We start from the raw sequence: 12,657 nt of genomic DNA on the forward strand, positions 1-12,657 counted from the left end.
TCAATTATATATATATATATATATATGTATATATATAGTGTATATATAGTTTTAATCGGGCACGAGTTTGATATGTTTTGACTTGTGTTATCTTCATTTAACTGCTGGTTTCCCTCTAGCTCTGCCTTGATATTTTCAATATTCAATATCAGATCCTTTCCTACTTAACTTCCTATAGATACTATACATACAGCGATTTTCTCGGCTCTGTGGTTGAGTATAATGCTTTTCTAGTTGGCTCTCCCTCAAATGACTCAAAACTTTAATTGGGGAGAGAGATTCATATATGTAGTTTAATTTATGTAATTGTATAGTTGGTTTTAATTTCCATTTCTTGCAAAAATTTTCACTAATTTAAAATTCGTTTCTTCAAAGGTTTATCGCGTGTGTGTGTGTGATATTTGAGTTCTGATAATGAAAATGAAACAATAAGAAAATTTGTTTAACGAACAAAATATAAAGTTTTATTATGCATAATTAATACCGTCAATTGAAAAGTTCTAAGTTAAGGCTACACAAATGATATAAGTATATTTATATATGGGTTTATCATAGAGGTATACAATACATATACATATAAATTACTTAGAAATTAGTATTGAATTGTTTATAATTTAGTTATATATTTATTATTATTTTTTTTTTTTAGGCAAACATAAGGCAATATTGGGAGGGAACTTAAATTAAAAAACAAAAGGATCAAGTAAATATTTTCGAGACGCAAATTAAAGTAAAAACAATAAATACAATAATTAATAAGAATATTTACTGTATTACTGATTTACTTTTACTGTTTACTGTCTTTCTATTACTGCCACATATGGTAGATATGCCATTACTATGTAAGCATATAGCTAGCATTTATGTAAGTAGTTCCGTAATCTATTACTAAGCTTTTCATTCAGTTATGCTTTCTTTCCCCATACTTTGTTTTTGGTAACTGCTTTTTACGCTTACAATGTTTTAAAAATTTAAAAACCACATCAAAACATATCGGTTTTATTTTATACTTAATAAGTTGTTTCTTTCTTCTTGTAAAAGTTTCTTCTCATTTTGTTCATTATCCGTTTTCTGATATGTATTTGTTATTTTTTCTTTGTTTTGTAATTATTATTATTTAGTTTTTCGTTTCTTTCAAAAATCTTGTAATATATATGTGTGTGTGTGTGTGTATATATATTCATATAATGTTCCCATAATTCATATTGTTTAGTTTAGGTTTTTTTTCTGTCATTCATTCATTTTTCGCTTTCATTAGTTTATCGATTTACGAGCAAGGTTTTTCCTCTGTTTTCCACTTCATCTTTATCTGGTGTTGTTGAGATATTCCCAATTTCTAGTTTAATATTTGCATGCTGCAGATCTGTAAGATCTGGTTGTATATAGAGCTATGAAATTTAGTTTAAAGAATGTCTGGAAATCAAGCCTCGAAATGGTTCTTCGTTTGTTTTTTTTTTTTTGGGGGGTGGGGATTGAACAACCTTGCCACCGCGCTGGTTTTCCCTCTCTTTCTCTCTCTATCTCTGTTAGTGAAAATTGCACACGATTTTCCCAGTCACACGCACACACACACACACCGGCACACACACAACCTATGCGTATTTCCATTGCTTTTGTTGCATACTTTTGGGCTCGCCGGCCTATCTTAGGCGCTAAAAATTAATTTCGAAAATATTTGTTTCATACTTTAGCATCTATTAATTTGTTTTTGTTTCGTTATTTATGCTTATTTGTAGTTGTAAATATTTGTTTTTTTTTTGTTTTCCATCATCGGGCTTCTTGTTGGTTTTCTTAAATTGTTTTTGAAAGGCGCAATTTTATGATATGCATTAGTATATTATATGTATAATTAAACATTTTCTTGCTTAGACACTAAAACTTTAACTAATTTACTTGTCTCTTTGTGGTGACCGTGTGTGTGTGTGTGTGTGTGTGTTAGGATTACAGACTTATAAGTAGACCTCTCTGTTCTTAACTTTGAATAATGATGGTTATCAAACCAACGCGATGCTGGCGAAGAGATGATATTGATTTTAGGGCAAGAGGAAAGCACGAAATGTAATTGGACGGAATATGCATTTTACATTCGACTAAAGTTAGACAGAAATTAAAATAAGTAAAGTATTTAAAAGAATACATAATGTTTAGAAAAGGGCTAAAAATTGACCAATTAATAAATGTGTTTCTTTTTTCATATTATCTCTTAACAATTGTGTTTTTTTTTTTTTGTCAAATATGCCTTTGGTATGTCTAGTCACATTTACCCTAAACTAAGCTTTTAAAAAAACATTTAAAATTAGTTCGTGGATCTCTTCCGTCTGCTTGTTTTTTGTTTAACAAATTGTGTGTGAATTGGTTAACATAACTTGTTAAATTAGTAAGGACAACTTTGGTAAAATTTAAAGATTTTATCCGTATAAATATGTATACTTAAATTGGTTTAAACAAGGCTGAACGAACTCTGTGGAAAGAACATTTGAAAATTATTATGTAAAAAGCTTGCTTATAAATTGCTTTCGTATTTAACTATATATATAGTTGTTTAGCCTTTAGGCTTTACATTTTATTTTTTTTTTTTTTTATAGTTAATTATAGTTGGTTTTCTGCTGTTTGTAGTTATAATTTGTCCTTTCTGGTTTTGTAGTTATACATACTCGACTTTTGCTTGCTACGTAAGATGATATGCAATTGATTTTATTTACTCGTCCGCTGTTCGCTGTTACCTCCTCAACACTCCCCCTCCCCCCACTAAATCGATCGTTGGTTTAGCAAGAAATGTGATTTGATTGTTCTAGCATTTCGAAAGTTAGTTAGGAATAGTTTCTCATATTAATAAGATGGAGTTTTTTTTGGGGGCCCTCTTAGTAAAGTTCAAGTCTTTGTAGGGGAAACGCAGAAAATTCTCAGTAAAAATTGATGAAAGAAAACATATTTAGTTCTGGGCGGAAAGTTTAGAGTGTCCTGTGCCAGTTTCTGTTAAAGTTTCATTTCAGCTTTTCTTCTTATGTTTCTTTTTTTTTTTTTTTTGTTAAAAATCGTTATTTTTTTTTTGTTCGAGTCTTTGCTTCACTACAGCGCACCTGCAACATTCATCCTATCGGTTAAGTTTTCATTTCAAATTCACATTTAAATTTTGTTATTTCTTATGTTTTTAACAAATAAATTTCGAAACCAGCTTTCAGTATTCCTCAATATAAATTGAAAATTTATACGATGACGTCGACTACTCGTTGTGGTTGTTTTTGTAGAATTTTCTTGTTGAGTAACATTTTGAAAATTACCTTACTAGTTATACAATTATTACATTAATGCATATATTTAAATTGTTTTGGTTTTTAGTTTCATATTATGTTTTTGTTTTTTGTTTCATAATTCTAGAAAGAGAGCTATTTAAAGGGCACATTCGGTTAAGCTATAATTATATATTTTCCTCATCCTTATACTTTGTTTTTATATTTTATTCCCTTACACTGCTTGATATATCAAGAAAAATAAAGTTGAAATTATAAAAATAATTCAAATTTCATGTCTCAATTCCATTTTGTTGAAAGTCAAGTTAGGTCATGGGTTGAATGAGGGGAGGGGGAGTTGTAACAAAAATAAACAATTAAACAAAATCAATTGATCAAGCTACAAAAATGAAAACATAACCAACAAATTCTTGATCAGCATGCTATATATATTTGATATATAGGTTTATGTATATATGTGTGTATTCGTTTATAGGGGCATATCGGCTGTATTGCAACTAACTTAGTTAAGTAGTTCGCTCAGCTTCCGATCTATCGTAAATTGTATATTTTACTACAAGTTTATCCCGTTTTTGGTTTTCACTACAAATCGCTTTTTTGTTGCCTGTCGAAAAATTTCACTAAACTGGGTTATACGGGGTCTGCTTTTCTTTTTCTTCTCTTCTTCCTCTTCTGTCACATATAAATTAACTTCTTTTTGCATTTTTTCCATTTTGTTTGGTTTTTTTGTTAGTTTTTTTTTTTGTAATTTTATATGTTTTTTTTTTTGTCTAAAACTAAAGGTTTGCCTCCTCGCATGAATCCGTTGCATGCGGAGCTTGGTTTGCCCTCGATTTGCTCAAACTCAAATGTGATTCCATCAGGCTGCTATGTGACTGACCGCCGGCAGCACGTACGAGTAGATGTGGTGCGTCTGTATCGGCTGGTGCTGTGCTGCTGCTGTTGGTGGTGGTGCGACGGCTGGTGGAGGTGCTGAGTCGCATAATGGTGGCTCAAGTTGCCACCGGGTCAGGTTGCTGTCGGCGTCATCAAGAACTGTTGCTGCTGATGGTGGTGCGGCTGATGATGATGATGATGATGGTGGTGGTGGCTCAAGTGTTGCTGCTGCTGCTGCTGTTGGTGGTGCTGCTGTTGCTGTTGTTGTTGCTGCTGCTGTTGTTGGTGGTGCGCTGTCTGGTGGCTGTGGTGGTAGTGCTGCGCGGCTGTATGGTGGTGCGGCTGCTGCTGTTGCTGCTGGGTCTGGTGGTGCACTTGCGTCTGCTGTTGCTGCATCTCCCGCTCTAGCTTCTTAGCGAGCAAATCATGCCGTGATTCCATACCCGCTCCTCTGAAAATAATTGTCAAATTGTAAAAACCATAGTTAGTTATTGTCAGTGCATATGGGAAAATCTAAGGGTTTCGGTGGTGCTGAGGCGGCTACAACATGCTGACTGTTTTGACTATGACTATGTGTGACTAACCATGCGTGGATTTATTATTAGTTTAAACTACAGATTAATAAAATAGTTATTATTTTTAGATGATAAAAGAAAATTAATATGAGTAAAAATCTTTTTATTTTCATTTAATTTAAGTAAAAAGAATTTTAAAGTCTTTAAAACTGCTAAGAAGTAAGGTTTGGTTAAGATCTAGTAAATTATATGAAAAAATTAATCAATTTTAAAATATTTGAAAAAATCTTGACTACTACTACTTTCTGATTTTGATACTTTTTAGAGTCAAAATTTTTATTTTCAAGTAGTTAAAATGATTGCAGCTCAAACATGCTCACCCCTTAATATGCAAATTGATTTTCAGGCCAAACAACCTACAATAAAGTAAAGAAAAGTTCATGCCTTGAACGAGAATGGCTTGTTGTTGTTGCTGCAGTGGTTAAGTTAAGTTAAGTTAAGTGGGTTATGTGTATGGCAATATGGGTGTGGCATGCTGCGTTTAATTTTTGCATTTTTTATGAAGTTGCTCCTGTTGCTGTTGCTATTTTCTTGCAGAAAATTGAAAAAATAAATTTTTTTTGGTCTTTTGGCATTTGAAATACGTCAGTCACAACCCCATACCCCCCTCCACATGTGGTTGGTCCAAAAAGAGAGATATACTGGTGCTTAAGTCAGTGGGTGGGTGGTTAAGGAGCAGACTCCCAACGGAAGCAGGCTTTTAGAGAGCGGATGTCTATGTGGAAGTCCCAACACCATCATCAACTTTTTGCCTTTTCCTTTTCTAAAGAGCCATAACTTGTTATTGTGTGTGTGCCATAATTTGTATTTAAATGTGGCTCCAATTGTTATGGTAAAAGAGTGTAAGTGAGTGTGGGTGTGTGTCTGTGCTGCGAGCCAAACTCATATGGTTTTGGCCATCCCTTAGGTTAGGTTCTTACTTGTTGTTGCTGATTACTGCTGGATTGTTGCTTGCTGCTGATGTTGCTGCTGCTGTTGTTAGTTGTTGTTGTTGTTGTTGTTGTGGTGTTGGTGGAGGTAGCATGCAAAGTAAACGAGCAAGCTTAACAATAACAATTTGCAAAATTTTATAAATAGTTAATGGGGTTCCCCGTTTTTATTTTGTTTAAGGCCAGTGAGTTACTTTTTTTTTTGTGGGTCATGCATACGAGGGGATCTTTTGGGCCTGTGAAAACCTTTTTGCGGATTGAATGGCTTATTCTAATATTTATGGGCTTAAAAGGAGTGTGTAAGGGTGTGTGCAGTTAAGTCGAGCAACTACTAATGATAATGGTTCGGGTTAGATTACGCTACACAGACTTAGAAGAAACTTGGTTCATTTGGTTCACCCAGAATAATACATACGTCTCTAAAGAGATGATTTTGGTGGTGCTGATTTGGATGATGAAGTTGGTGGTGCTGTAGTGAGTTAACAACAACGCTATTGGTGCTGCTGTGGGTGGTGGTGCTTGCTGTGGTGCATGTTGGTGCTGCCACTGTTAGCTGAAGTTGTTGCTGTTGCTGATGCAATTGCTGTTGATGTTGTTGTTGCTGCTGCTGCTGCTGCAGTTGCAATTGCTGTTGCAGTTGCTGCATCTGAAGTTGCTGTTGCTGATGCTGTGCGTGTGGCGGTGGTGGTGCTGGGACAAGCAAATGCTCGACCCCACCGACGCCGCCGTTCAGGATGTACATGGATGGTGGTGGTGGTGGCGGTGCTGCTGAAGCAGCAACAACAGCAGTAGCAGCACTTTGTGCTGGTGGTGGTGGCGGTGCCTTGGTGTTCATTATGGTCATCTCGTTGATCATTTTGCTGCGTGCAAACTCGATGCGAATGGAACCGCGATCCGAGCTGAGCAGATATTTACCCTGCAGCTGCTGCATGGCCTGAGATGCGGTCGGTGGGTCCTTGAACTCGATGAATGCCACCGGATGTTGCTGCACCGCAGCGATGTTGCTGTTGTTGTTGTTATGGTTGCTGCTGTTGGTGTTACTGGTGGAGCAGCTTGAGCCAGTTGCTGTTGCCATGGCTGATGGTTCAAAGGCGGTCATAGATGCAGCGGGCATAGGCAGAGGCAGAGGCAGACGTTGTTGTTGTGGAGTAGGAAGTTGAAGTTGGTTTTGTTGAGGTCAGAGTTGAAGACAAAGTCATAGGCATAGAAGTTGTGATTGGGTGCGTACCTTTTGTGTGCATTCGTAGGCGACAAAAGCCAGGCATACTGTGCATATAATATATCATAGTTGGGTATATATATATATATATAATTTTTGTTGTTAGATATATATATGTCGGTTATCATGTATCATACAAGAAGAGTGATCGGGTGGGATGGTGGGCAACAAACGAACCAAGGAAGAGAACGCAAAAGTTTTTGGTTAGTATTTTTCGGTTAAGAAAAGTTCACAAAGTGCCAACAAGATTTCGTGGTTGTTATGGTGGTGGTAATGTATGTGATCGTGATCGGGTGTGGTGGTGGTTTATACTGTGGTGGTTATAGTTTTTCTTGTGATCTTAGTGCAGTTTTCATTGTGTCTCGTAATAAACAGAAAACTCGTGAAAACAAAAACCAAGAAACCAAGGTCTTTGATCGAGTTATTTTGTTGTTGGAATTTACCTAGAGAACACCTCCTTCAGCTCGTGCTCGGACACAAATTGGCCCAGATTGGCCACGAACAGCGTGGAGCAGGGCGCATTGGCTGCGATCTGTGGATTGGCCGGGTGGCTGGCGTTGTTCGTGGATCCAGCAGGGCTGGCCAGCGCCGGACTTGACAGATAATGATGATGTGAGGCAGCAGCAGCCGCTGCGGCAGTTGCAGCCGCCGTCGCAGCAGCACTTTGCGGTGCAGCAGCAGCGGTGGCCGCTCCACCACCTCCTCCAGCCGCTGCAGCTGCCGCAGCCGCAGCCATGTGAGCCATCGCAGCTCCGGGATGAATAGCAGTTGTCTGATGATGTGGCGGCATGGTCATTTGAGTCTGAAAAGGGGAGGGAAATATATTTTTAAAATAAAAGAAGTCTATCTTTCACTTTTCCTTAAGTCAACTTAAAAAATGTATGCAAGCTAAAGTTTCCTTAAAGTTATTATTAGTCAATTCCAATAGCCATCTTATAAAAACTTTGAGCTGCCTAAAGGAGAGATGTTCAAAATATTACTCATACGACCTGTCAAACCTTCAACTTGACTAAACAAAGTTTTGAGTGTTGAATAACTTTTAAGTTTTTAAGTTCTACTTTTCTCTTAAATAATTTCAAATTTAATCATATTTAAATAATGGTTTAAGGGACTTACTTGATGCATAGGCTGCTCCATTACTTTGTCTGTATTTAGTCAGAGATAGGAGCGCACTGGCACCTGCGGATGCAGGGCCGGATGCACTAGCGTTGCATGCTGCAGGGCAGCTGCTCCTGGCAATTCAGCGGCAGCGGCGGCCGAATAGGCTAACGGATGATGCCATAGCTCCGGTCCGCCCGGAAAGAAGGGCCCACCCAGATCTGTGAGTCGAGAAGAGAGATAGTGTTGTAAATCAGATGGCGGCTCACCTAAGTGGGATACTATTTGAGTATTAAACACAGGTTTTAGTTGACAAAAATCTAAATGGTAAAAACAAGAACGGTTTCCCAAACGAAAACAAAAAAAAATAGATATATATATATTAAGAAATGACTTTTATAAGTTTAAAGTTCGTTGTCTCAGTCTTTTGTTTCTTTATTGAGATGAAGTTTAATCTTTAAATTTAAGATATCTTTTTTTTACTATTTATTTAAGATCTCTAAACTTTCTTTTATTTCTAACTTTTAGCTCTTTGATTTATTTTTTCTAAGGTTTTTTTTTGTAGGCGTGTATGGTCTTAGTGTGTTCTTCTGAGCGTGTGTGTGTGAGTTGCACAAAGTGTTACAAGTGATCAAAGTGCAGTACATTATATATATATAGATTTTGTAGTTATTGTTGCTGTAACCTAGTCGGGAATATATATATAACTCAATAGCGACTCGAAGTATGCAGAGATAACGACTAGATATAGCATACAAAAAGTATTTACGATATATATTTGCTGATTTATATATGTTTAGTTTTAAAGTTGTGTGCACTTGAAGCAAGTTTTATATTTTTCTGTTTCAATATTTAACATTTTCAACTGCTCAATTGTGTGTGTGTGTGTGTGTTTGGTGTGTGTTTGTGGTTTTGTCGATAGTTAGGAGGTAGGTGCTCGAGTACGCCTTCGGTTCGGATTTCTTGTACCCTTAAACATATTTTTATATAGAAATATCAACTACATACACAAAAGGAAAACGAAATAAAATTTAAGAAATTAGCAGCTGCCGAGTTCTCATTTTGGTATTTGGTTTTTCTTTTGATTTTTTTTTTTTTTTTTACTTACGTCCAGTGAGTGGGTGCATCAATGCAGGATGTGAGGCTGTTGTCGCTGTATTGGGCTGTGGTTTGGGTTTGCTCACTTTCGTGTTACTCTTGGCGAATTCCAAGCGAATTGTTTGGGGCATATCGGGATCGAAGCGTACACCCTGCTGTAAATGATCAGATCAAAATACAGCGGTTTGTATTTTCTAGTTTTTTTTTTTTTTTTTTATATTTTTTTTGTCATGTAATTTAGTTTTTTTTCTTTCAGCAAAGTTCAAAAGTTTCGAAGGGGTAGGAGGATTTTTCAAGTATTTCTTTTGCAACAATTCGCCAAAAATAATTTTGAATGTCGCGTGAAAGTAACGTTTTGAAAAAGATTCGTGTTTCATTTTGGTTTTTTTTCTTATTTTTTAAAGAGATATTGCTTGAGGTTTTCTGAGGGCGGGGACACATTCAACGTAGAATATTTATTGCATGGTGCCTGCTCTGTAATCTGAGTTTTAGGTTGGGGGTCGTGGCAGCTGGTTTTGACTAGGTGTTTCTATTTTATGGGTTTTTTCAGACAAAAGTAGCGGTTTTATCTTATTAAAATCAAAAGTGGTTTGCTTTTTTAAGCTTTTAAAAAATTCTGCTTTTTCAAAAGTTTAAAAGAGAATTAATTCTGTATTTAAGGTTAAAATTTTTATTTTTCAAAATTCAAATTTTCATCATTTAAAAAGTCCAATTAATAGTTCATTAAGATACGAGATTATTTTTTTGTTTTTCTTTAAATTATAAAAAAATATAAAAAAATTTATTATTGTTTTCAAAATGTTTAATTTTTTTGTAAGCCAAACTTTTTCTAGTAATCGAAAAATCCGCTTTTGTGAGATCATCAAAAACTCCAAGGATACTGATTAGTCATTTCTAGGTTTCTTATAGTGCTCTTCCAGGGGCGGCAGGCTGGCTTTTAAGGGGCGTGGCTGGGGGACATGCACCACAGGCTTGAGACGTTGCTTTTCATTTGGTTGCTTTTTCTGGTTTTTTTGTTTGTGCTTTTTGCTTTTGCCATTTTTGCAGATTTGTTGCCAGAGATGAAGGTGTGTGAGTGTATAGGTGTGTGTGTGGGTGTGATGAGTGTACCAGTTTACGTGTGTATTTGTGTTCTCTGCGTGTCAAAGACTTTCTTTGAATGAGCAAATAAAGGGGAGGAGAGGGAAGATGCAAATACCAAAAAACAATAAGACAACTCAATGATAAGTTAGACAGAGAGATAAAGATCGATACAGAGAGAGAGAGACAGAGGTAGAGAGGTATATATATAGAGAGAGAGAGACATAGAGAGAGCGGGACTGCGAAGGCTAGACAGAGAGGGAAACACTTAATGCGATTGGGTGAAAATTTAAGAGATTCTTTCTTTTCAAATGCAAGCACGTGTCTGTGTGGATTCTTGTTGTTTGTTCGTTTTGTTTGCTATTGTTTTTTGTTTTTTTTTTTTTTTTTTTGTGATTTTTGGGTGATGCAAAAGGAGCTTGTAGCTCGGTTCTTGAACAGCGGTAACGGGGGCCTAACGGTATTTTTAAGCCAGGCAATACGAGTATACAAGTATTTTGATTTTTCTGTTGTAGTTTCAGTACTTTTCTCTTTTGGGTGCTTTACAATTTCTTGATGTTAAAAGTGTAAGTTTCTTTTGCTGTCGCTGAGAATATCATTTTCGGGATTTTTATTTTTGTCGTATTGCTTAAAAAAATTAGCTAAATGTTGGTGTTCTTTCGATTATAGAAGGTCTAGATATTGATATACAGATTTGGTTTCAATATTTACCTGCAGATCCTGTTTAGCTGCCTCGGCTCCAGCTCTTGTATGGAATGTCACAAAGCCAACGGGCTGTGGAAAAGATTTTATTATAAATATTTATTATCAAATTTAGAATTTTTAAAGGAAAAACAAAGTACGGATTATAAGTTGCATAACTAAATAGGTTTAAATTACAAAACCAAAGACTTACCGATGCTGTTTTGCCATTTTTGCTAGTTACTTTCAAAAGAGATCCTTCATAGCCCTGTTTATAAGCAAAATCGTTATTAAAAAACATGTTTAAATTATAAAATATTTTAACAAACACCCACCTCATAGGCTCTGAATAACAAATAGAGTTCACGCGGCTTGGCGTCCATGGGCAAACCGCTGACAAAAAGTGTGCGAACCTGGAATAATGACAAGTTAGATAGAGAATGGTTAGATGATTGCTAGTTCACAAAAACCAATTTCCTATGATTACGTAATTAAGTTGAAACTGTCACGTTGTCGCTGCGAAAACACAAATACAACCTTCAGCCTCAATTTTCAACTTCAAATGTTTGTAATGCGCTTTGTATGCCCTGACCTCTCTTCCCTTTCCCTCTTCTGGCCAAAAAGTTCATGGCATCATCCCCACTAGACCAGCACAACGCACATGGCATTAAGGAGTGGGAGAGAGAGAGGGTGATGGTAATTGGGGGTGGTGGGGGTCACATGTACATACTGATAATGAAACCAAATGGAATAAGCGCCATAAACGCTGAATTCATTATGACAACGCCACAGACGTGACTCTTGTTGGTGGGGCCAAAAGGGAGCGGGCGGATAAGGGGGTCATATTACAGGTGACTCAGGTATAACACCCTAAAAACCCCCTTCAACTAATACACGTGTGTGTGTGTGTGTGTGTAAGCTGCAGGGACTAAATGAGTCCCTAGCTCTGACAGCTTTTTATTTTTAACACCTAGGCGAAAATGTTTGAGTTGAGGTGGCAAGCGTTACGTTTTGAGCGATGTGAATGTGTGCAACTGGGTTACATCGCCACCTCTTCTGTTTATTTTCGCTCTTTTTCGGTTGTATATTTTGTGCTGAGCAGGTAAATTTACTTTGTTGCGGGTTCTTAAAGCTCGAGCATCATTAGCTTAAAGGTAAAAAGGTTGAATTATGTTGGAGAGGAGAACCATTCGGTTTATGAATATAAATCCTTAACTGTTATGATCTGTAACAAATTTTATTTATTTTTAAGAATATAAAACTAATTTCTTAGGCTTGATTTCAAAATTAAACATCCCTTTATTTACTCAATACTTAACTACTCAATTCTATAAAACTTATTGATTCTGCTCACGTGAACTTTTATCTGTATTAAACATATCCAACTTCCATGACAATGAAGTTTACAGTTTTTCCCAGCAACTGGATTTTATAAAACTCCCTCCCATTTCCATCCCCCTGCGGCTGGCGTGTTGTGTTGAAAATTAAAACGTGTTCTATCATTGCCATCTACCTTCTTTTTTGCCTTGACTGCTGTAATCTACTGCAAACTCTGTGTCCTTGTGTGTTTTGAATTTGGTTTTTATATAAAAATAGCGAGATACAAGTTTGCAACATGTCACGCATATTGTCTAGCATGGGAAAATGCTATGCTGGAGGGGGAAAATCTTATATTGCAGCGGAGGAAAATTCAAGAGCAGCTTGAAAGAGGATAAGAAACTTCGGCAAGAGCAGCTTTTTATTTGTCCTCTGTCTCAGCTCAGGCACTTCTCACAAATTAATTAGCAAAAGTCCTGCTCCTCCAAAAATCCTCTCAAAAACTCCAGCGGAAAAACCAACAAATTTTTGTA

The 12,657-nt window shown here is 36.3% G+C and overlaps 1 protein-coding gene across 1 annotated transcript in view; it reads right to left on the minus strand.

The window, feature by feature from the left end:
- Window positions 1–4,432: 4,432 nt before the first annotated feature.
- The window catches only part of LOC108105247 (protein couch potato), a 99,103-nt gene continuing 90,878 nt past the window's right edge, over window positions 4,433–12,657 (minus strand). The window contains 9 exon segments of the mRNA XM_017211721.2: window positions 4,433–4,578; window positions 6,047–6,708; window positions 6,860–6,897; window positions 7,294–7,652; window positions 7,967–8,169; window positions 9,057–9,201; window positions 10,838–10,900; window positions 11,022–11,075; window positions 11,143–11,220. Of these exon segments, the coding sequence (XP_017067210.2) occupies window positions 4,552–4,578; window positions 6,047–6,708; window positions 6,860–6,897; window positions 7,294–7,652; window positions 7,967–8,169; window positions 9,057–9,201; window positions 10,838–10,900; window positions 11,022–11,075; window positions 11,143–11,220 (1,629 nt within the window). The 3' untranslated portion in view covers window positions 4,433–4,551.

This window comes from Drosophila eugracilis, unplaced genomic scaffold (genome assembly GCF_018153835.1).
Source record: "Drosophila eugracilis isolate 14026-0451.02 unplaced genomic scaffold, ASM1815383v1 contig_75, whole genome shotgun sequence".
NCBI lineage: Eukaryota > Metazoa > Arthropoda > Insecta > Diptera > Drosophilidae > Drosophila > Drosophila eugracilis.